Source organism: Phocoena sinus, chromosome 2, assembly GCF_008692025.1.
Source record: "Phocoena sinus isolate mPhoSin1 chromosome 2, mPhoSin1.pri, whole genome shotgun sequence".
Classification (NCBI taxonomy): domain Eukaryota; kingdom Metazoa; phylum Chordata; class Mammalia; order Artiodactyla; family Phocoenidae; genus Phocoena; species Phocoena sinus.
In genome coordinates, this window is record NC_045764.1 from 70,032,465 (window position 1) to 70,055,568 (window position 23,104).

Below are 23,104 nucleotides of genomic sequence, written 5' to 3' on the forward strand. Positions count from 1 at the left end.
CAGTGTTCCCAAGCTCCTTTCCCCTCAGCAGGGTGGGGACCCCTGGCCTTAGGCTTGGGTCACAGTTGGCCTGGCTAAACATGGCTCCAAGCCCCTCAATCCCCTGGATAGGGGTGGAAGTGATTGATGTTTTTCAGTGTGTTCCAAGCCGGGGCTTGGAGCTGCAGCAGACTAGCCTGGCCTGCAGAAGCCCCAGGTGGCCACTCATGGCTGGTGCTGACCCATCTAGGCCAGGCCCTGGACAGTCCAGATCTGTGGCTGCCTCCCAAGCCCTGACTATCCTAAGGTCCTAGCCAAGGAGAGCAGCAGCCTCTCCCTCAAAGGAGTCCTGGGAGCACCGGGTGGGAGCGGGCTCAGATTCCACCAATCTAGCCCTGCGCAGTTTGCAGCTCAGCCCCACTTGGCGACAGAAAGGGATTCTTTGATGGGGGAGGTGGGAGGACATGAGCTAGAGGGACACAACCTGCTGTGCTGTAATCAGAACCCAGGGATTCTAGCTCACAGTCCCTCAGCCTGTGCCAACCATGACAGTACCCTCTGGCCACTGGGGCAGGATAGATGGGGCCTCAGTGTGAGTTCTGGGCCAAGCAAGGACACCTAGGCAGGAATCATGGCCTAAGGAGCTCTACTTTGCCAAGCCCTCACCTTATCCCACTTTCCTTCTCCCACTACAGAAAGAGAAGAGAGGGGTGCATTTGGGAGGCTGGGGAGACCTCGTTCACATACTCTGGGATTCCATAGAGTAGAGACCTTGGAAAGCAGCTGATTACCCTGACCTTGACCTCTGGTCCTCTGGTTTACCTTTCCCCACCTTCCTCTCCTGTCTACCTTGCTCTCCTTATCTAGAGTCTGTGGTCAGGTAGCTTCTCTGGCCTCCTTCCTGACCTCTGGTGAGATTCTTCGGAGCTGTCATTTCTTCTTTTCTCTCCTTTCTGCAGTGTTTGTTGTCAGCATCTTATCAAATCTTGTAAGAGCTGGTGGGGGCCTCAGAGCTCACTCAGTCCAAACTCCTGCTACACAGGTGGGGACACTGAGGTCCAGGGTCACTTGGGTCATTGCTTGTCCAAGATCACACATCAAAATTAGCAACAGAGCCAGCACTAGGCTTTTGACTCCCAAGTTCTTGTTTTTCTCCTGTTCTTTGATCAGGCTATTGTGGCTCAGCCTTTGTCTGTCCATGGACCAGCAGAGTCTCAGGGGCTTCACTCCGTTCAGAATTTGCCTTCACTTAGTTCAGGCTAAAGCTGCTTCATTGCTTGGCTCTGATAATAATTGGACGAGACTGGGTCTACTACAGGATCTATGGGCCAAAAGCTGGGGGCCAGGAGGGAGACCAGGCTCCAAGAGGAAAAGCAAACCAGCTCTGTGCCCCAGATCTGCTTAGGGGCTGTCCCTGCTCAACATCCTTCCTCCACCATCCTCCTCTCCCCCAACAGCTCCTGTCCAGGATGACGCTCAGAGAAACAGAGCTCCTAAACCCTTGTTTGTACACACACACACACACACACACATTCACATAGAGAGAAAGACACAGACGTACACACATACAGCATGTACACAGGCACAGACACACACAACCACACACGCACAGCTCTCTGGATAAGAGTGTGCACAGCTACACCGTGGGATCATTTCCATACAAGGCTCTTTCCTCTGAATGCATGGATACATCTCCTCCCTATGGCCTCCCAGTGCCCAGCCTGGAGCCTGCTCCCCCAAACAGGCGCTCAGTGAGGGTGTGTGGAAAGAGTGGGCTGACACTGGTGTGGAGGGCCACACGGGCCAGGCCTCCATCTCCAGGCCCTGCATGAGGCAGAAAGCCCAGCCCAGGCCAGATGAGCCTGAGACATGAGGCAGGCCTTGGAAGCTCCCGCTGCCTCCCTGGCTCACCCCTCCCCATCTTCTGCCTCCACCTGGTACTCTCTCCTTGTGTGGTCTGTTAACCAGCCGCATCAAAATCACCTGGGAGCTTGTTAGAAATGCAAAGTCTCGGTCCTCACCTCAGACCTACTGAACTAGAGAGTCGGGGGGAGGGGCCCAGCATCTGTGTTTTAACAAGCCCTCCAGGGGATTCTAGTACACGCTGAAGTTACAGAACTGCTGCCTGTGACCACAGGCAAACTCATGTTGCAGGGGAGGTGGGTGAAGTCTGGAAACACAAGCAGCTGCCTGTGCCACCTATGGGTAAGGCTGCTGTTCACTGCTGGTGGCACCCATACCCAAAGTCAGACACACGCACACACACGCACATATGAGCATCTGGCAGGATCTCAGAGAATCCACATGCAGGAGCTCCTCTCGGGTCCAATGGGTATAGGCAGGTACCCAAATGGAAGCAGGCAGGGGTAAGGGAGAACTACTCTCATTCTGTGCCCCACCACTCCTCTGTCCCTTGTCCCTCTGAGGTTCCCTGAGTGCTCCCTCAGGGGCCACAGAAGCTCAGTAGTTGCCCAACTCTGACCAAGCACCCCCAGCTGAGAGGCCAGGTGATCTGTAGCCCTAAGAGAGCTTGGGGTATGTGCTAAGGCCAGCATAGGTCAGGGCCGGGGCCATGCGGGGGATCAGCAAGCAAAGCTTAGGCAAGAGCATCCCACCTCCTGAGCTATGAAATGCTGCCCACATGTAGAATTGCCCTTGGCCCCTTCCCAGGGCTGCTCAGTGCCCAGCCGCCTCTTCACCCATCCCTCTGCTCTGGCCTATGGAGCCCCAGGCAGCTGCCCACCTGGCCCATCCCCAGGCCCTGCGGCCTCTCCCTCTGAGAATCTGGAAGCGAAATCCGGGCCCCTGGAGTCTGCAGGGGGTGTGGGGAGGGGTGGGGAAGGCCGAGCTTCCTCAGGCTTGGATCTGGTTTCGCGGCCGCTTCCCGTGGTGCATTGCCACAGGCTGAGCCACCAGCTGTGCTATATAAGGTCCCGTGGCTGGACTGCTGGGGAGAGGAAGACCTGGACCCCCCCAGCTGAGGAGTCCCACTCAGGACACGGTGAGCCCCACTCCTATTCTCCTCAACCCATCCCTGCACCCCACTGCCTGGCTCAGCTATTCCTGACCACCCCTTATCTCCCCCAGAGAAGACGCCCCTTTCTGCTTTGGAGTTCTCTCCTTTCTCCCATTGGCCCAAGGTCTTTTCCCTCCCCCACCTGAGGATAGGGGCCCTCAGAGAGTCCCAGTCAGGATCTTTGTACCTCTGGGCACTCTGCTTTTTTCCTGCGGTCAGCCAGTCTTCTTTATCCGAGAGTTCTGGGACCTGTGGGATGGGGAGCCTCACCCACAGAGCATATGTTGAGGAAACTTCCATGCGCTGCCAGATGGGAAATGGTTTTTCCATAAGGTGCCTCAGGCCACTTTGGCTTCCCAGACAGTTGCGGAGCAATCCCAGACTGAATGCTGTGCAGACCCGCGGAGCGCTCAGCCCTCTGCTCAGAGCCTGGGAGCGTGGCGTGAGACACACAAGAGCTGGAGACCTCGGGGACACCCGTGCTCTGTTCTCTGGGCTGAGAAACAGGTGGTGGTGGAGTTAGTGGGCTTAGAGCTGGATGATCTGCAGCATGGGGTTGGTCTGTTCTTCTTTTGGGACAACAAAGTGCTATTTTTTAAAAAAATAAATTTATTTATTTGTGGGTTTTTTGTGGGGTTTTTTTGGCTGTGTTGGGTCTTCATTGCTGCGCGTGGGCTTTCTCTAGTTGTGGTGAGCGGGGGCTACTCTTCGTTGCAGTGCGCGGGCTTCTCATTGTCGTGGCTTCTCGTTGCGGAGCACGGGCTCTAGACGCGCGGGCTTCAGTAGTTGTGGCACGTGGGCTCAGTAGTTGTGGTTCGCGGGCTCTAGAGAGCTGGCTCAGTAGTTGTGGCACACGGGCTTAGTTGCTCCGCGGCATGTGGGATCTTCCTGGACCAGGGCTCGAACCCGTGTCCTTTGCATTGGCAGGTGGATTCGTAACCACTGCGCCTCCAGGGAAGTCCCAACAAAGTGCTTTTGAATCATTTTTTCCAGAAAGGAGGAATCTCCCTTTTCTCACCACACCCTGGACTTTGGAGGTTGAAGGGAATCACTTTTGAATTTCCAGGCACTAGTCAGATTCTGGGTTGGCCAGAGCTCTGGGGAGAGAGAAAATTGAGCGGGAGCCTGGGCCGCTCCCCCTGCGTCCTTGCCCTATTGCCAGACCTGCTCTCCTCTCCCTGCTCCTGCAGCCCGTAACCCATGCTCAGCAGTTACTGGGGGGCCCTAGCCTCTCCCAGTGCATCCCCTCTGCTCTCCCTCAACAGGCTCCTGAGGGAGGCCCAGGAGCAGCCAGGCCAGAAACTCCCAGCCAGGCCCCAAACAAACAGGCCAGAAATGTGTTCCAGCTGCAGCCAGTGCATATCTGGGAATGTGTTCATGGAGGCGGTGTGTCTGAAGCATCTGCACCCTTCAGCTGGCCTGCCCTGTGAGGCGCCACTGTAGTTGGAGCAGGGGCTGCATAGCCTTAATATGTAAGCCTGTTGTGTGAGAATGGGAACCCCACCAAGGGGTAGCAAAACATGCCCCCAAGCCCGGGTCTGGGAAGTGATTAATGAGTCACCCAGAGGCTGCCGCGGGTGAGCCCAGGCCCCTCCTCATTGGCAAGGAAACGTCTCACCCCTACTGTCCCTTGTGTCCCATCTCGATGTGGGACCCTGGCACCTGGACCCAGGGTTTGAATCCAGGTCTGCCTCATGTGAACTCAGAGTCTGACTCTGTGCATCTTGCAAGCTGACCAGATTTGCAATTTGGGCAGGTGTCACTCTCACAAGACTTCATTCTGTCCACTTTTCACCCTTGATAGGTCAAGAAATAGTTCAGCTCAAGCCCTAAGAGGTGACTCAGAGAAATGGAACCTGACAAGCTTTGTTTCTTTGCAGGTCACTGATCTGAGAAACTTCTCAGGGGTCACGTTCCAGGGACGATCCGACTCTGTGAAGGAACCCTCACTCAACTCCTGCCACGTTCCCCACGGGACCTGGAGGAAAGATGGTGGTGATCAAGGCCTGCGTGTTCTTCTTCCTGGTCCTAGAGGTCACCTCTCTGTTGGGTACAGGCTAAGTATCTACTGTCTCTCTAATCCCCCACTTGTCATAATGGAGTCACTGTGGTCTGGGACCCAACTCTGCATCTGCCTTAAGCCACAGCAGTGGCACTAAGATCTGAGGCTGGTTTGTCTATTTATTCATAATTTATACCCTGCTTGTTTTCCTAAAGGATTTAAGTACCAATATTAAAACTCACAAAACAGAATCTTTTAAATGAGGAGCCGGGTAAGTGTCACTCAGAAGGCAGAAAAAAGATAAGAGGGTTACCACTGCCCCTGAGTGTTAAGTTTAGCTCTGAGCTTTCTGATAGCCAAAGCAAAAGGGATCACTGAGTTCTCACAGCCAGATTTTTGGTTTTAGTTTCATGAAAATTCATTTAGACCCCGTCACCAAATTTGACAGAGACACCAGAACCCCTTCTGGTCTCCTTGTCCTCTGACCCCATTCTCTGGTGACACTGAGTTCTCAAGGGAACAGGTGGAGAGAATTTGCCTGGTGGGCTCCCCAAGGCTTCTAAGCATCAGAGCTCCCAGCACTATCCTGTATACTCTCTCCCATCTCCCCTTCCTTTCCTGATTTCTAGCCACATACTCAGGTAAAGCAAAACTATGCTCAAAATCCTCTCATAAAGCAGCGAGCACTGCAGGCTTTGTGACCACGGGTGCAGGAACAAAGGCTGTCTCAGCGTCTTGCCAAACCCTGCATGTGCCCACCTCCTGCCTTGCTCTTTCTACCCTGACAGCTGCTGTTGGGGAAAATGATTAACATTCAGCCATCTGAGGGGAAATCAGATTAGTTTGATTAAAAGAGCTCCTATCACCCCAATTAAGCAGCAAAGAGAATACTGATTTGGCTCTCTCACGTGAGAGTTAATTACCTTTCAAAGCTTTTGCAGTGCTCTGCTCTCCTTTCTCCTTTCCATTTGGGAGCCCCCAACGCAGCCTCCGGTGGTGTGGGCCTGGAGGCTCACTGCCTGTGGCCCGAGGTCCCTATACCCTTCCTCAGGCAGACTTTGCCAGCCTGGGGTCAGAAAATTAAAGGACCACTCCTCCAGTTAGGCCCTATGAAGGTGAGGGTGGATTCCCAAAGCCGGACTTTGCCAGGAGAAGGGAAATGGACATCTATTGTCCAGGTCTTGAGCTTAAAAGGAGTTGCTAACACTTATTCAGCAAACATTCTGTGCTAGGCATTGTTCTAAGTGGATTTTATGAATGAGCTTATTTAATCCCTACAATCCTCTGAGATAGGAACTATTATTATCCTCACTTTAGGATGAGGGGTCAGATGAGTTAAGTATCTGGCCCAACGTCACAGAGTCAGGAAGTGGCAGAGTGTCTGGGGCTCACAGTCTCAATCTCCGTATACTTCAGAGATGTTTACTTTGTGTTACCTCATGGAATCCTCATGCCAACTGGACCACCATATGTGCAGTGGGAACTAATATCTCCATTTTACAGATGAGGAAAGTAAGGTTCCATTCCGCCAAGAAGAACAGGCTCAGACCCTAAAGTAGGAGCCCCAGGTGCTCAGCAGCATCCCATGGTCCCTTTCTAGAACAAGAGTGAAAAGAGAGCCACCATTTGTTGACCATGCACTGCATGCCATGTCCCTTTACCTTCACCGTCACCCTGAATACGCACCAGGACCCTATGCTGTGGTGATTGTTGATGCAGTTCTATTTTATGGGGAAACAGATTTAAAGGAATAAAGCTTTTGTGAAGTCACACAGCCAGTAAGTGACAGAGGGGGATTTGAACCCATGCCCAGTGCTTATGTTCCATCCGCCACATCACACTGCTTCCCTATGAGAGGCTAGTAGCAGGACCCTGCTGGGTCCCTGTAACTGTTTTGGCCTCTCACTTATCCTCCTAGCCCTCAGGGAGGCAGATGATGCTCACTCAGTCGGTGAGAAGAGCCCAGCCTGGGAAGAGGACCTCAGGCATCTTTGCCAAGCCTGCTGACCCCCTGGACAGTGAATTGTGGCTGGAGCAGGGAGTAATTGGGGGCAGGGTTTTTACTGAGCTTGCTAAGAGGATCTCTGCAGCCAGGGAACAATGTCAGGGGTCCATAGAAATGCACTTTTTAAAAAAAATTTTCAAAAATGTTTTATTTATAGCTATTTGGCTAATGGTCATGGTTGTAATATATATATATATATATTTAGATATCTTTTTTTAACATCTTTATTGGAGTATAATTGCTTTACAATGTTGTGTTAGTTTCTGCTGTATAACAAGGACCTAGAGTCTGTCATACAGAGTGAAACCCACTTTTAAAAGGCATTTGGGGACTTCCCTGGTGATCCAATAGTTAAGACTCCATGCTTTCCACTGCAGGGGGCGTGGGTTCCATCCTTGGGGGGAGGAGCTAAGATCCCGCATGCTGCACGGTGTGGCAAAAAAAAAAGGCATTTGGCCTACATCTCTGTCCAGGCAGAGGGACCAAGTATATAGGACAGCTCAGAATAATGCAGCCGCCTGATAGCTTCCAGAAATGCTGTAGGGCTTGCTGGGGCCAGAGCACAGGCTGGCAGGGAGAGAGCAGGGAGATGAAGATGGAGAGATACCAGGGGCCAGCTCACCAGCACCTGAATGCCTGGTTAAGAGAGTTAAAGCCAGGAGTGATGTGGCCCAAGCCACGTGGAGAAAGCTCACCCTGACTGCAGTGTTTGGAGAGGGGTGGGTATGGGTTCGGAGGAAGCTGGAGGTAGAGACCCAGGCAGGAAGTTTCTGACGTGGTACAGCCAAGGCTGCTGAGAGCTTTAACAGAACCTTTGGCGGTAGGGTGTAAGCAGAAGTGTAAGAGATTGGAGAGATGCTGGAGAGAGAGATGCGATGAGGGCCTGAGACCAGTGAGGGGCGGGTGAGGGGTATTAGGGATGACTTCCAGGGCTTGAGCTCACCTGGAGCTCCAGGGCCTGGCTCCTCTCCTACCTGGCTCTCTCTCTCAGGTCCTGGGGAGTGGACAACGTGGTTCAACATTGACCACCCAGGTGGGCGGGGCGACTACGAGCGGCTAGATGCCATTCACTTCTACTACGGGCACCAGGTGTGTCCTCGGCCCCTGCGGCTAGAGGCTAGGACCACCGACTGGATACCCGCAGGCAGCACTGGCCAAGTGGTCCATGGCAGCCCCCTTGAGGGCTTCTGGTGCCTCAACAGGGAGCAGCGGCCCGGCCAGAACTGCTCCAATTATACCGTGCGCTTCCTCTGCCCGCCAGGTGAGCCTGACCAGTCCCTACCCGCTACCTCCCACCAGCCTCGGCAAAGGGAGAGCCAGGACCTGCGTCTGGCTACGGGAACTCTGGTTGTCACACACATACACATGCTTTGACTCCATAATAACCCATTAGTGTCATGAGAACCATAATCTTCCCAACAGTGTTCTGTGTGGATGGGTAATTCCTTTCAATCCACTTTACTGAGTGCATGTGGCACGGTGGTGAAGACCACAGGCTCTGCAGTTGGGCTGCTTGGTTTGAATCTGGGCCTACCATCTCTACTGTGTTCCTTAGACAAATGTTCTGAAGCTCTCTGAGCCTCGGGTTTCTCACATGTAGAACAGGGGTAATATTAGTAATCCTTCGTAGGGGTTTTTATGAGGATTAAATGAGATAATGAATGTAGAGGGCTTAATGCAGGTGAACGTCCACTAAGTGTCAGTTTCTATGTTAGTTCTTCTGTGCCAGACACTGCTAGTTATCTCCATTACTCAACCTTTACAACTGACCTGTGAGGAATCTCCATTTTGACAAGTTATTCCAGGTTCAGGGAGTTTAGGTAACTTCTTGGGACGACACAGCTGATAAATGGAATGCTGGGATTTAAACCCATGCTTGTGTTTGCAGAGCCCAAGAGTTCGTGCTCTTTCCATCTCCTCTCCCCACACTGGATAATTCAGAGCCCGCTGCAGGCCTGCCCGCTTCTTGGATATGCACGCTCCCCTCCTGGGATCCCGCCAGTGCACATGGCCTGACCCTGCAGGCCCGGGAGGCAGTGGTGGTCGTCTGCAGTGGGAGCTCAGGCTGAGCAAGGTCTCCTGAGTGAGGTCCGAGGCCTCCATTCTTGTACACAGGCCTCAGACCAGAGGTGAGGAGGGTGGGCAGAGGGGGCTTGATGTCACTGAGGCCCCAGGCCCTGACTTCCCAGGGGGCCCTTCTTCAGGAACATGGGTAAAGTGTAAGATGGTGCTATCCCTGCACCTCCTAGGACAGTGCATCAAAGTCCCAGTGCTTGGCCAACAAGTCCCTCTCAGGGCCACCCCTAGCCCATTCGGTGTTTTTGTAAAACTTAGAGACACCACTTCCTCAAGACTCTTGATGTCCATCTGCTAGAAAAATCCTTACAGGAAATATAAATATCAGTGACATCTGTGATGTAAATGGAGGCCTTGCTCTCTGAGAAAAAACAGCCTCTGGGTCAGATTTCCTGACAGAGTCCCTCTGAGAGGGAAGTCAGACCATCTGCTGATCCTGCTTTGCAGGATCCCTGCGCCAAGACACAGAGCACAGCCTCTGGAGCCTGTGGTCTCCCTGGAGCAAGTGTTCTGCTGCTTGTGGTCACCCTGGGGTCCAGACCCGAACACGCACCTGCTTGGCGGAGACGGTGTCACTGTGCAATGATGCCACCGAGGAGGGTCGGCTCTGCATGGAGCAGGCCTGTTCAGGTACTACCCCTGCTCTTGGTACTGGGCAGGCATGGGGCTGGGGCTGAAGCAGCCTAGAATAGTTTAGAGGGTCAGACTGAGATAGATTCATCCATTCATTCATCAGGTATTAACTGAGCATCTATTACGTGCACCGATGGGGGATGTAGAGGATAATGTGGGAGCATAGTGCATGGTCAATTATTATAGCTTAGGGGAATTGAGGAAGCCTTTCTAGAGGAGGTGTCCTGAGCTAAGTCTTGAAGGATGAGTAGGAATTAGTCATGCAGGCTGATGAGGAAGGGTAACAAAGGCCTAAGGGGGAGAGGAAGCATATGTGAATCCACAGGCTGGGACGTGACTGAAGGAGGGCCAGAATCCACACACGCCCTCCTGATGTGGCCCCTTCTTCCACAGCCTGTGACCTGACCTGCCCCATGGGCCAGGTGAATGCTGACTGTGACGCCTGCATGTGCCAGGACTTCGTGCTGTATGGGGTTGTCTCCCTCCCTGGGGGTGCCCCAGCCTCAGGGGCTACTGTCTACATCCTGACCAAAACACCTAAGCTATTGACCCAGACGGACAGCAGCGGGAGGTTCCGAGTCCCTGGCTTGTGCCCCGATGGCAAAAGCATCCTGAAGATCACAAAGACCAAGTTTGCCCCTATCAGGCTCACAATGCCTAAGACTAGACTGAAGGCAGCCACCATCAAGGCGGAGTTCATGAGGGCAGGTACTTAACTTCTCTGGGATAGGGCTGGGGAGGAAGGCTGGACTTTTAAATAAAAGGATTACAGTACTAAGAGCTGGCTTTCCAGGTTGCCCAGAGTAAAACTGAAAAATCCCCAAGTCCCAACATCATCTGCCAGACCCCCCATTCCTTCTCTTCTCTCTTCCCCTCTCCTCTCCTATTATAGTCCCCTCCACCCACACTGAGTCACTCTACTCCTATCCGTTCCTCAAACACACAGGCACACTCCTGCCTCAGGGCCTTTGCACTTGCTATATACTCTGCTTAGAGTGTTCGTCCCCCAGATATTGGAATGGCTTGCTCCCTCAAATGTATGAGTTCTTTCCTGGTCACCTTATCTAACATAGTCAATTACAATACAGTATAACGTTTGAAAGGCATAGAGAGAGAGGCTGGGGGAATTCAGAAATGGTGCAGAAAATTCTGCTGGAGTCAGCAGAGCAGCCAGCTCTGTCTCAATGGCAGTGTTTGGGAATCTTGGCTGGTACAAGGTCCTCTTGGTTCTCCACTGCCTCACCCAGATGCTGCCTGAGAGACCATGGGAGCGGGTCCCAGGCTGAGTAGATGGAGGGAGTGGACTCCATTCTGGACCAGCTACTTATTAGGACCATTAGAGAGGGGCTGGGTGGTGTGTGTGAAGTTGTACAATTTTAACGCATGTCAAAATACCTGAGGGAGTAAGGCTCTGGAGAACCTGTCACAAAGAAAAACCCAAAACACCATGTCTCACCTTCTGTCTCAGAGACTCCATACATTGTGATGAACCCCAAGGCAAAAGCACGGAGAGCTGGGCAGAGTGTGTCCCTGTGCTGTAAGGCCACGGGGAATCCCAAACCAGACAAGTATTTCTGGTGAGTATTCTGCCAGCTACCTGGACCAGTTCTCCTCTTGGAAACCAGAGCTTTCTTGCATTGGGTCTGGACTTATTAATCATGGCAATAATTAACAAGTGGGGGCCAGCAGGGCTGAGGCCACCCAGACAACGAGCAAGCCCTGTTGTTGTCCTATCAAAGCTGGCGTCCCCCAGAGCAGCTCTGGTCTTGGGGTCCTGACTCATATCCTTGGGCCACAGAACCAGGTTCCCCAGCCCTAATTTCCCAGACATGGGCAAACAAGGTCAGTGTCTCCAGTGGCTGTCCTTTACCCTTCACAAACATTTTATAGCCATTATCTTGTTTGATGCTCTCAACAATTCTATGGAGTTAGCTAGGCATCACTGCTCCTATTTCATAGAACAGGAAGCTGAAACTCAGACGTGAAATGGTTTGTCTAAGGGTCCATAGCCAGTTAGTGGTGGGGCTGAGACTCAGAATCGAGTCCCCTGACTCCCAGGCCAGTCAGTGTTCTTGAATGAGCTGAGTCAGTGGTGGTGTTGGCATCTGCAGGGACCCGTCCACCATCTGCCTTGCTCCTGGCACTGTCCCCAAGGATACCAGCCCTCCTACTGCCCCCTCAGGCCGTCCCTCTCCATCCCTTTCAGGTACCATAACAGCACACTGTTGGACCCCTCCCTCTACAAGCACGAGAGCAAGCTGGTGCTGAGGAACCTGCAACGGGACCAGGCCGGGGAGTACTTCTGCAAGGCCCAGAGCGACACTGGGGCTGCAAAGTCCCATGTCGCCCGGCTGACTGTCATAGGTAAGACTGTCAGGGCCCCTGGGGAGCCCCTGCTACAGCACTGGGGAGCACTCCAGTGGGCATTCCTGGGCAGTAAAACCTTGGGCTTTTCTAGACTGTGCTCTCTGGGACACAAAGATGGCACAGACCTCGATCCTACCCTCACAGAGCTGCCACTCCAGGATGGGTGGAGAAATAAGAGACAAGTCAGTAAAGATGAAAAAATGTAGTTAAAACAGGAGATAAGGAATTGTGGACTCTATAGATGAGAGACAGAGACCTTCCAGGTAGGAGTGACTATGGCTGGTTGATTGAGGCTTAAATAGGGATCATCTGTTGAGTTTTTTAAAATACTGACGCCTGGGTCTTACCTCCAGAGAGCCTGATTTCATTGGTTTGGGATGTGGCCTGGTCATGCACAGGTTAAAATCTTCCCCAGGTAATTCTAATTTGCAGCCAATGTTGTGAATCCCTGGTCTTAAACAATGGCCGGGGTCTGTGTGTATGGAGATGGGAGCATTCCAGATCAAGGGGCCAGCATGAGCAAGGTATAGAAGTGGGAAACTGAGGGGGCTTTACAAGAAAGGGTGACCTGATTAAAGCTGGTTTCTAGAAGTGAGCTGGAGGAGGAGAGACTGGAGGCCAAGACCAATCAGGAAACTGTACTTGGAAAGTGAGGGAGAAGGAGGATATCTTAGTAATTGGCCTAAACAAAACCAAACAAAAGGCAGAAGAAATTTTGTTGGAAGGATTTTGGAATATTTCAGAGACTCCAAGAAAGTTGAGTAACACACCTCGGGACAGGCAGGACACAGGGGACTTGAACCCTGGCAGAGGAGATGTGGAGAATTGTCAGCAGTGGTTCCCCACTCATTATACCAATGCTCCCCACTTGTCACAGTTATTCTTTCTTTCTGTTTTTTTTTCAGTTATTCTTAATACTTTAAATTTTAAATATTTTCAATTAAAAATATTTTTTACTATTTTAAAGTTAAATTTATAGATAATAGCTACATATAATTTCCAAATATACATGCACATGGCCCTAATAACGTAAAAGGGAAATACAAAGAAAATAATTTTAATACAAAATAGTATGTATTTCAATATGTAAGTGCTTTGGCATAATGACACAAGAACATCAACCAAGAGGTCAGATACTTGCACTTGAATCCAGTCACCATGAATGTGACAGCTACAAATGCTGATGGATACAGGGGCATCATTTCACATTCCTTGGGCAATTGTTGTAGGTACATGATTTTTCTGAAACAAGAAGCAATTCTTGGTATTTTTCCAAGCTAAACAAAGTACAATCTTAGCTTGATTTATATGGTAGTTGCATTCTTGAAAAATTCAATGTGTGGTAAAGCCATGTAAAAGATACCAGGCTCCGATAATTTTAAACAAGTTTTCCACCTACATGAATGTCTATAGAATACGTGAAAGTCAAATAGGATGCAGAAGAATTCCGTATGAGAGACAGTGTCAGGCACTGCAGAAAACAGAGCTGCAAGGCCCCCTGCCCATTATAAGTCAGTAGCACTGCCAATTTTGGTGGTAACTCAAAACACCCTCACGAATTTTCAAGACCCCTCCAATTAGGACGATTACTCTACTTGTCTCAGCAGCAAACTCTGTTCCCTGTGTGTGAAATGGAATTAGTAACAGCTGTTCTATCTCCCTCAGAGGAGTTTTGTGAGAATTGGGATCACACAAGTACTTTGAAAACCCTAAAGTATGGCAGAGAGGGGAGGTTGAGGTCCCCTTTATGTAGGAAAAGAACTTGCATTTAATATCCGAACTATTTCCCTCCATAGCCCCCGATGAGACTCCTTGCAACCCAACCCCCGAGAGCTACCTTATCCAGCTGCCCCATGATTGTTTCCAGAATGCCACCAACTCCTTCTACTATGATGTGGGTCGTTGCCCTGTCAAGACCTGTGCAGGGCAGCAGGATAATGGGATCAGGTGCCAGGATGCTGTGGAGAACTGCTGTGGGATCTCCAAAACAGAGGAGAGGGAGATCCAGTGCAGTGGGTACACGCTGCCCACCAAGGTGGCCATGGAGTGCAGCTGCCAGCGGTGTACGGAGACCCAGAGTATCGTTCGGGGACGTGTCAGCGCCTCTGACAATGGGGAGCCCATGCGCTTTGGCCACGTGTACATGGGGAACAGCCGTGTGAGCATGACTGGCTACAAGGGCACGTTCACCCTCCACGTCCCTCAGGACACTGAGAGGCTGGTGCTCACATTTGTGGACAGGCTGCAGAAGTTTGTCAACACCACCAAAGTGCTGCCCTTCAATAAGAAGGGGAGTGCGGTGTTCCATGAGATCAAGATGCTTCGGCGGAAAGAGCCCATCACCTTGGAGGCCACGGAGACCAACATTATCCCCTTGGGGGATGTGGCTGGTGAAGATCCTGTGGCTGAGCTGGAGATCCCATCCAAGAGTTTCTACCGGCAGAACGGGGAGCCCTACACAGGAAAAGTGAAGGCCAGTGTGACCTTCCTGGATCCCCGGAATATTTCCACAGCTACTGCTGCCCAGAGTGACCTGAACTTCATCAACGATGAAGGAGACACCTTCCCACTTCGGACATATGGCATGTTCTCTGTGGACTTCACAGGTGAGGCCACCTCAGAGTCACTTAATGTTGGCAAGGTAAAGGTCCACCTCGACTCAACCCAGGTCAAGATGCCAGAGCACTTGCCCATGATGAAACTCTGGTCACTCAACCCAGGCACAGGGCTGTGGGAGGAGGAAGGTGACTTCAAATTTGAAAGCCAAAGGCGGAACAGAAGAGAAGACAGGACCTTCCTGGTGGGCAACATGGAGATCCGTGAGAGGAGGCTCTTTAACCTGGATGTTCCTGAAAGCAGGAGGTGCTTCATCAAGGTGAGGGCCTACCGAAGTGAGAGGTTCTTGCCCAGTGAGCAGATGCAGGGTGTCGTGGTCTCTGTGATCAACCTGGAGCCCAGGACTGGCTTCTCCTCTAACCCCAGGGCCTGGGGCCGCTTTGACAGTGTCATCACTGGTCCCAATGGGGCCTGTCTGCCTGCCTTCTGCGATGACCAGTCCCCTGATGCCTACTCTGCCTACGTCTTAGCGAGCCTGGCTGGGGAAGAACTGGAAGCAGTGGAGTCTTCTCCTAAATTCAACCCAAATGCAATTGGTGTCCCTCAGCCCTACCTCAACAAGCTCAAGTACCGCCGGACAGACCATGAGGACCCACAGGCCAAGAAGACAGCTTTCCAGATCAGCATGGCCAAACCAAGGCCCAACTCAGCCGAGGAGAGCAATGGACCCATCTATGCATTCGAGAACCTCCAGGCATGCGAGGAAGCACCTCCCAGTGCGGCCCACTTCCGGTTCTACCAGATTGAGGGGGATCGGTATGACTACAACACGGTCCCTTTCAACGAGGATGACCCCATGAGCTGGACTGAAGACTACCTGGCATGGTGGCCCAAGCCAATGGAGTTCAGGGCCTGCTATATCAAGGTGAAGATCATGGGGTCACTGGAGGTGAACGTGCGATCCCGTAACATGGGGGGCACCCACCGGCAGACAGTGGGAAAGCTGTATGGAATCCGGGATGTGAAGAGCACACGGGACAGGGACCAGCCCAATGTCTCAGCTGCCTGTTTGGAGTTCAAGTGCAGTGGGATGCTCTATGACCAGGACCGTGTAGACCGCACGCTGGTGAAGGTTATCCCCCAGGGCAGCTGCCATCGAGTCAGCGTAAACTCCATGCTGCATGAGTACCTGGTCAACCACCTACCACTGGCGGTCAATGACAACACCAGCGAGTACACCATGCTGGCGCCCTTGGACCCACTGGGCCACAACTATGGCATCTACACTGTCACTGACCAGGACCCTCGCACAGCCAAGGAGATTGCGCTTGGCCGGTGCTTTGATGGCACATCTGATGGCTCCTCCAGAGTCATGAAGAGCAATGTGGGAGTGGCCCTGACCTTTAACTGCGTAGAGAGGCAGGTGGGCCGTCAGAGTGCCTTCCAGTACCTCCAAAGCACCCCGGCCCGGCCCTCCCCAGCAAGCACTGTCAGGGGAAGAGCGCCCTCAAGGAGGCAGTGGTCAAGTCAGGGTGGCCAGCGCTGGCGCAGAGGGGCGGCCTCTCTGAGGTTTTCTGGGGTTGCTCAGCAGCCTCTGAGCAACTAAGGCTTGTGGTACTTCCCTTCTCCCCACAGCCATTGTGAGACTGACACCCAAACTGTCACTCGGTTAACTTAAGCCCATCTGTTCCGGTGCAACTTGCTCGTTTGTTTCTTCATTCCCTTTCTTACTGTCTTTGTCCTGTGATACTGATTGGCATGGAGCCCCCAAAATGTCAAAATAAAGCCTCTTTGCCCTGTTCTTTACAAGAAACACAGGAAATTGGGCAAACTCTGTGGCTCTGAGCATTCTTCATTTAGTGCCATACATGGAAATGTCCTTCATTTTCTTTTTTGCATGGTTTTGCCCACCTCTACAATAAGGATAATCTGATGTTGAAGATCAAATAACCAATATAAAGCATATTTCTTGGCCTTGCTCCACAGGATGTAAGCAAGGCCTCCATCACAGTTCATACATATAAAAGGTGGTGAAATATTTTTACTTGAATTATAAATAACATTTATTTCTTTGCTGAATCTGGAACTCTAGTGCACGTTCAGTGTTACACTGTTGAGTATAAGGTAATCATAGTTCCTCTACCAAATCTGGAAAAAACATCTCCTGGTATCCACAACTGCCCTAGGTTGCTAATTATATTAGCGTGTTTCCCTTTATATTTGCTTTTGTTCTTTCTAGAAGCCCAGTGTGGCCCAGAACAGATGTCAATAAATGCACATTTTGTACTTGATTTTGAGGTCACTGACCTGTCTTTAAACCATTAATCTGAGCCAACTGCTCAGAGGGACAGAGGGGTCTCTGGAAAGTGGTCACCAGGTGGCATGAGGCACAGGCCACCTAACCCTAAGTTACAGGGCTGGGTGACTAGGCACGTATTCTACTGGTCAAGTTTGTTCTCATAGATCATATTTTCCATTTGCAGAGAAGAGCAGAGATTCCTGGAGTTGTGAGCCCCTCCCAGATATTCTGGGCCCCTGAGCAAAGCTGAAAACATGTCCTGATTTTTTTTTCCTTTCTTTCATTCCAGTACTGGGGAGCTTATACAGTGGCTTGGCCCAGGGTCTGGCAAGCTGGCCCAGTGGTCCTTTGGCATTCCCCCACAGCCTGCTGCCTTCTCCAGCTGGGCTGGCTGACCTCACTCAGAAGTGATGGGCTTTTTCTTTTTTTATTCCAAGCTCTTCTAAAGTTGCCCAGCTTTTCCAGACACCAGCCTCTGTGTGTAACAGCCTCTGCCAGGTAACAGCCTCTGTCCCTTGAGTAAAATGACTGGATAACTGATCCAAAAGGACAGGGTTTTTTTGTTTTTGGAAAAGGTGTTTGGTTTAAAACAGTAAATCAGAGGCCACTGGATGGCGCCAAAGTGATCTTGGAGGCATCAGTAGCCAGGGATGTAGGGTTGAGTAAGATGCACTGATGGCCTCTTTCCCAACCTCTCCAGAATCTATTAGGAAAGAGGCCAAGGGGATTGGGGGAGGAGAGGGCATCATTTACAATCAGGACAAAAAGCTCTCCTTGATCCCCTGGCTGGCCCAGTGCAGTTCCTTCTGGCCACCTCTGGTCTGGCCTGGATTTGTACTCTTGGATCAGCATCTGCCCAGCTCCCAAGGGTTTGGTTTATAATCAATTAGAAATTTCTCTGGCTAAGCACCGCATCCCCGTGACCTCTGAGAAAGTGGGTGTATGTAGGGCTGGGGCCTAGTGGCCTTTGATTGCTCCTTGACCTACTTCCAGACTATGCTTCCCAGGGAGTGGCTCCCACTGACTGCATGGGTTGGGGGTTGGGAAGCTTGACTGAAGGGGTCTGTGTTCAGCTATCTACAGCACAGATGCCTCGCTGCTTCAGAAGTGAGTATGTGCTGCTTCGACCTGACCATCCAGTTCCCTTCAAACTCACCAAAAGAGGCCACTGGGAAAGGTGGGCTGACTGGGCTCCCAACTTATGGCCTTCCCTTTCTGTTCTCCATTGAGGGCCTGAATAAATAGATCCCAGCAAGCAGTAGCTGGTACTTGATTTTTCTTTCTTCAGTCATCAAACATTTATTGAGTGCCTATTCTATGCAAACCCATGTGTGCAAGTAGACAGGCCTTCGTGAGTATATAAAATATACTACACATAGTGGCACCAGATTTGGAGGGGACGGTGGTCAGAGGAGGCTTCTTAGAGGAGGTGACATTTAATTTGAGGTGTGAATGATAGCTAGGAGCTGGCTTGCTGAAGGTGTGGCTGTCAGGAGCAAGGGGAACAAGCTTGTGCAACACCAGGAGGTGGAGGCTGGGAAGGGATGGCAGATACCTCTCTTTTCAGACAGGAAACACTATTGAGTTGAGCTCATGACACCTACTTTCTAAGCATCTTGCTTCCAAAGACAGTTGTGCTCCCTGCTAGCTGTCTGACTTTGGTTGTCATTTTCCTCACCTATAAATGAAGGGGTTGGGGAACTTCCCTGGCGGTCCAGTGGTTAAGACTCTGCACTTCCACTGCAGGGGGCTCAGGTTCGATCCCTGATTAAGATTAAGATCCCGGGCTTCCCTGGTGGCACAGTGGTTGAGAGTCCGCCTGCCGATGCAGGAGACATGGGTTCGTGCCCCGGTCCGGGAGGATCCCACATGCCGCGGAGTGGCTGTGCCCGTAAGCCATGGCCGCTGAACCTGCGCGTCCGGAACCTGTGCTCCGCAATGGGAGAGGCCACAACAGTGAGAGGCCCGCGTACCGCAAAAAAAAGATTAAGATCCCGCAGGCTGTGCGGCACAGCCTAAATAAATGAATAAACAAATAAATAAATGAAGGGGTTGGTTGTACACCTAAAACTAATACAATGTTATGTGTAAATTATATCTAAATTATCAGTAAATAAATAGGAAAAAATTTAAATGAAGGATTTATCTAGATTGAATCTAAACCACCTCTAAAGTCCTTTTCATGATTTTCAGTGAGGCTAAGAGCACAGTTCCCAAGATGCTTTTGCTTTAACAAACAGCTGATGATTCATTGGGTGTTCCCTTCCCCTGTGGAGACTCTGCAGACTGGATGGACAAAATGTTCAGTTCAAAAAAGCCCCGGGTTTTTGTCTCAGACTGCTGTGCACTGGCTGATAACTCAGTTACTGAGAGTGAACTGTAAGAAGACAGACACCAGATGGCAGAGAGGAAGGGCACAGGCAGGAAGACAGAGGGGCCAATCAGGCTGCTTCTGTTTCCAACCAAGGACGTTCCAGGCAGAATGCTCTCTACAGTTTGGAGAGTTCCAGCAGCTGAGTTGGTAGAGAAAAATGTCACCAAGCTCTCTCAGTCTTGAAGGATTGAGAGAACTTAGACAAGCCAAGTTGGAAGCAGTGCGGGATAGGTGGAGTTCCAGGCAAAGGGATCAGCTAGAGCCAAGGAGTAAAGATGGGACCGCACAGTGGAATACTTTTGGTTATAAGTAACAGGGGTACCAGCAGACATCAGGAAGGACCAGAACCAGGAAATGCAAAGCCATCAGAATCTAGGCCATCACTCTCAAGCTGATTATGACTTATGGCAATTTGGTAAATTATACCTTTGTAAATAGAACTGAAACATGTCTTTTCTCTCTACCTGATCCCTCCAGAAATTGGAATCTCTTAGTTTCCCAGCAACTTTATCAGGCAAATAAGGATGGCTACCTGCTAACAGGTACAGGAGTCTCAAGGTACTTGGGGGCAAATGAGAGGAATTCACCAAAATCTATAGATATCACAGGCAGAATCTGTGACAAGCCCTTGGTATGGCTTTCCTGCCCCTGAGAGACCTTTTAAAAACTTAATCTGAGGGACTTCCCTGGTGGTGCAGTGGTTAAGAATCCGCCTGCCAATGCAGGGGACACGGGTTCGAGCCCTGGTCCAGGAAGATTCCCACATGCCAAGGAGCCGCTAAGCCCATGCACCACAGCTACTGAGCCTGCACTCTAGAGCCCATGAGCCATGACTACTGAGCCTGCGCGCCTAGAGCCCGTGCTCTGCAACAAGAGAAGCCACCACAATGAGAAGCCCACGCACCGCAACGAAGAGTAGCCCCTGCTTGCCGCAACTAGAGAAAGCCCGCACGCGGCAACGAAGACCCAACGCAGCCAGATAAATAAATAAATAAATTTATTTAAAAAAAGTAATCCTCAAAAAAACCCAAAACAACAGATTAATCTGAAATTCCATATGAAAAGTTCCAGCACAGCCAAGTTAAAAGAGCCTATGTGATCAGTTACACTTATGTAAATAATCAGGCTAAGTTTATAAAAACCAGACTTATTTTGCAAACAAATTAGTCTGAATTTGACTATATTTGGTAGAAATGAGGGTAATTTTAGAGAGAAAAAATATGTTTCAGTAGATATTAAATTCTAGTTTTGTTAATTGAGGTCTGTATTTACTGCTAAAGACTCACTTCTCAGATGACTCCTTGTTGCTATGTTATATTACTGTAAAGTTTATTTCTGAAGCTTATCACAGTCATCTATCTTTGGATGAAGATCAGATGTATCTCCTGCAACCAGGGGATAATGCATACTGGAAAAGACATCAGATAAAGGACTCTTTACAGCCATGTTGAAAGGTACCATATCAAGCCTTCTCTCCTGAGTGAACTGCAACTCCTGTTTCTAACAATCAAGCCTTCTCTCCTGAGTGAACTGCAACTCCTGTTTCTAACACCCAACTTTGACTAACTAAGACAAACACTACCAGACCAGGACAAGAAGAAGATGAAATCTGAAGTAGACAGCTGACCCAAGATGCCAGACCAGGCCTGTATACTAATTACTTAGACAATTGCTCACACTTTTGCTTTTTAACCAAATGTATTTTTTCCTTGGGCCCAATCATTTGCAAGTTTCAAAAAATCAATCCAATTTCTGGGTTTGTGGCCAATTACCTATGTCCAGTACTCCTAGGTTACCTTGGTGGATTTTCCTCTCCAAGGCTCTAATTGGATGGCTCTTAGCAGTTTTATTTTAGAAGAAAGAAACTCTAGTACCATGCAAGTTAATTTTACTGCCAATATCACTAAGTGGGACCCTCTTACTCAGCCAATTAATGACAACTGTTCTGAACCTGGTCAAAAGTAATCCTTTTCACTAGATGTTAAATATTGGGTAGCTCCTAACAGGATCCAGTGAATTTATGGAACAAGTTTATGGCCTTGGCTCTCCCCAGGTTGGCTAGGAAGATGCACAGTTGGTTTCCCTTGGGCTCAAGGTCACCTACCAAGGTGACCAAGGTAGTCTTGGAAACAGCCCCTGCAATCGGCCTTTATTGTGAGCACACTGGGTTCTATCAGTTTTCCAATGGTATGACCATTTGGCTGAGCACACTGGGTTCTATCAGTTTTCCAATGGTATGACCATTTGGCTGAGAACACTGGGTTCTATCAGTTTTCCAATGGTATGACCATTTGGCTGAGATATTTGTTAACTCATCTTATGACACATGAAGAATCAAATTTCTGCTCTGAATGGTCCTCTTCCCAGTTTAGGAAAAATACTGGGAAAATGGTTTGGTTTAGGAGGATCTTGGCTTAAACATTTACTAATGACATTGTTACTGCTCCTGTCAATTTTGATCACATCTACAGTTTTCTGTAAATTAATGAACACTCACAGTGCACAAGCAAGATTAAATTGGCATAAATCATATTGAACAACTTGGAATTGACCATTAGCCCCTGCCAGACATCTTACCAATACAACCCCCTAAAAAAAAAAGAAAGAACAGAGCTATTAAGACCTGACATCAAGGGACATGATAGACCCAGGGCAGGTAAGCAACCACCCTGACATTGAGGGAACAAATATTTGATCATCTAATGCTTTCTATCTAAAGATTAATTATCAAAATGGGAAAATTGGTTAAATAAAATTCATATTTTGTGGCAGGATGAGAAAAATTTAAACATAAAAATTTTCCTTGCCCACTGGGGCCTCTACCTTCCTCCCCTTTAGTGCATATTGTTTATTTGCATTATCCAGACCTCCTTATGAGATAACATTCCTCTTTAATCTTATAAAAGGTCACAACCCCTTAGGAGATAACCTTCCTTCTTAATCTTGTAAGGGGCCTCAATGAACGACCCATGACCCACGCTTTTTACTGTGGGTCTGGATTGTGTACACTGTCAGTAATACATCATTTGACATATAAACCTTTGTATCAAAAACATATAACTGTTCTTTAACCTCTAACAGGCATAACAGTCCTCAGAGCTTTCTGAAAGACTCTCTTGGGATATAATCCTCAGGTTGGCTTAAATAAAAATTCCCATTTCTTCCTTAGATTGACTATTGATGATTTTTTCATTGACAATATAAAACCAATCAATTAAAAAACAGGTTAGATTCAAATTGCTTTTCTGGCTGATGGAACAAATCAAGGTCATCTGTCTAGATGGCTAAACCCTTTTTTACTAATATTTATAGAGAAGATACTTAAGATTTGTATCTGTCCTTGATAAGTCAAGTTTCAAACTATCTTTCCTCCATTCTTTAAATAAGAATTACCTTCTGAAATTTGCCTTTTAAAAAGATGGCCTGAGGTAAGAGTTCCTGGAGAAGACCAGGTAGAACATTTTCATCTCAAAGGCCTAGGAGGAGAAAGGCAAGTTCCTTCCAGGAGGACTTTTTTTCCCTTAAGGCCAGAAATTTTTCTTGTTGCCTTTTTTTAAAAAAAATTTTGGCTGTGCCAGACTTCCCTTGTGGTGCAGTGGTTAAGAATCCACCTGCCAATGCAAGGGAAATGGGTTCGAGCCCTGGTCCAGGAAAATCCCACATGCCGTGGAACAACTAAGTCCATGCACCACAACTACTGAGCCTCCACTCTAGAGCCCATGAGCCACAACTACTGAGCCTGTGTGCCACAACTACTGAAGCCTGCATGCCTAGAGCCCATGCTCTGCAATAAGAAG

The 23,104-nt window shown here is 49.7% G+C and overlaps 1 protein-coding gene across 4 annotated transcripts in view; it reads left to right on the forward strand.

The window, feature by feature from the left end:
- The window catches only part of CILP (cartilage intermediate layer protein), a 30,262-nt gene extending 13,799 nt beyond the window's left edge, over window positions 1-16,463 (forward strand). Inside the window, exons 3-9 of one of the 4 annotated variants that reach the window (XM_032621515.1) lie at window positions 4,876-5,045; window positions 7,994-8,263; window positions 9,526-9,708; window positions 10,105-10,419; window positions 11,180-11,288; window positions 11,918-12,075; window positions 13,875-16,463. In XM_032621515.1, the coding sequence (XP_032477406.1) occupies window positions 4,985-5,045; window positions 7,994-8,263; window positions 9,526-9,708; window positions 10,105-10,419; window positions 11,180-11,288; window positions 11,918-12,075; window positions 13,875-16,240 (3,462 nt within the window). In that variant the 5' untranslated portion in view covers window positions 4,876-4,984 and the 3' untranslated portion in view covers window positions 16,241-16,463. Of the gene's footprint in view, window positions 1-4,875; window positions 5,046-7,993; window positions 9,132-9,525; window positions 9,709-10,104; window positions 10,420-11,179; window positions 11,289-11,917; window positions 12,076-13,874 lie in introns of those variants that run through there. The other 3 variants (XM_032621518.1, XM_032621516.1, XM_032621517.1) reach the window with 3 other exon arrangements.
- The last annotated feature ends 6,641 nt before the right edge of the window (window positions 16,464-23,104 follow it).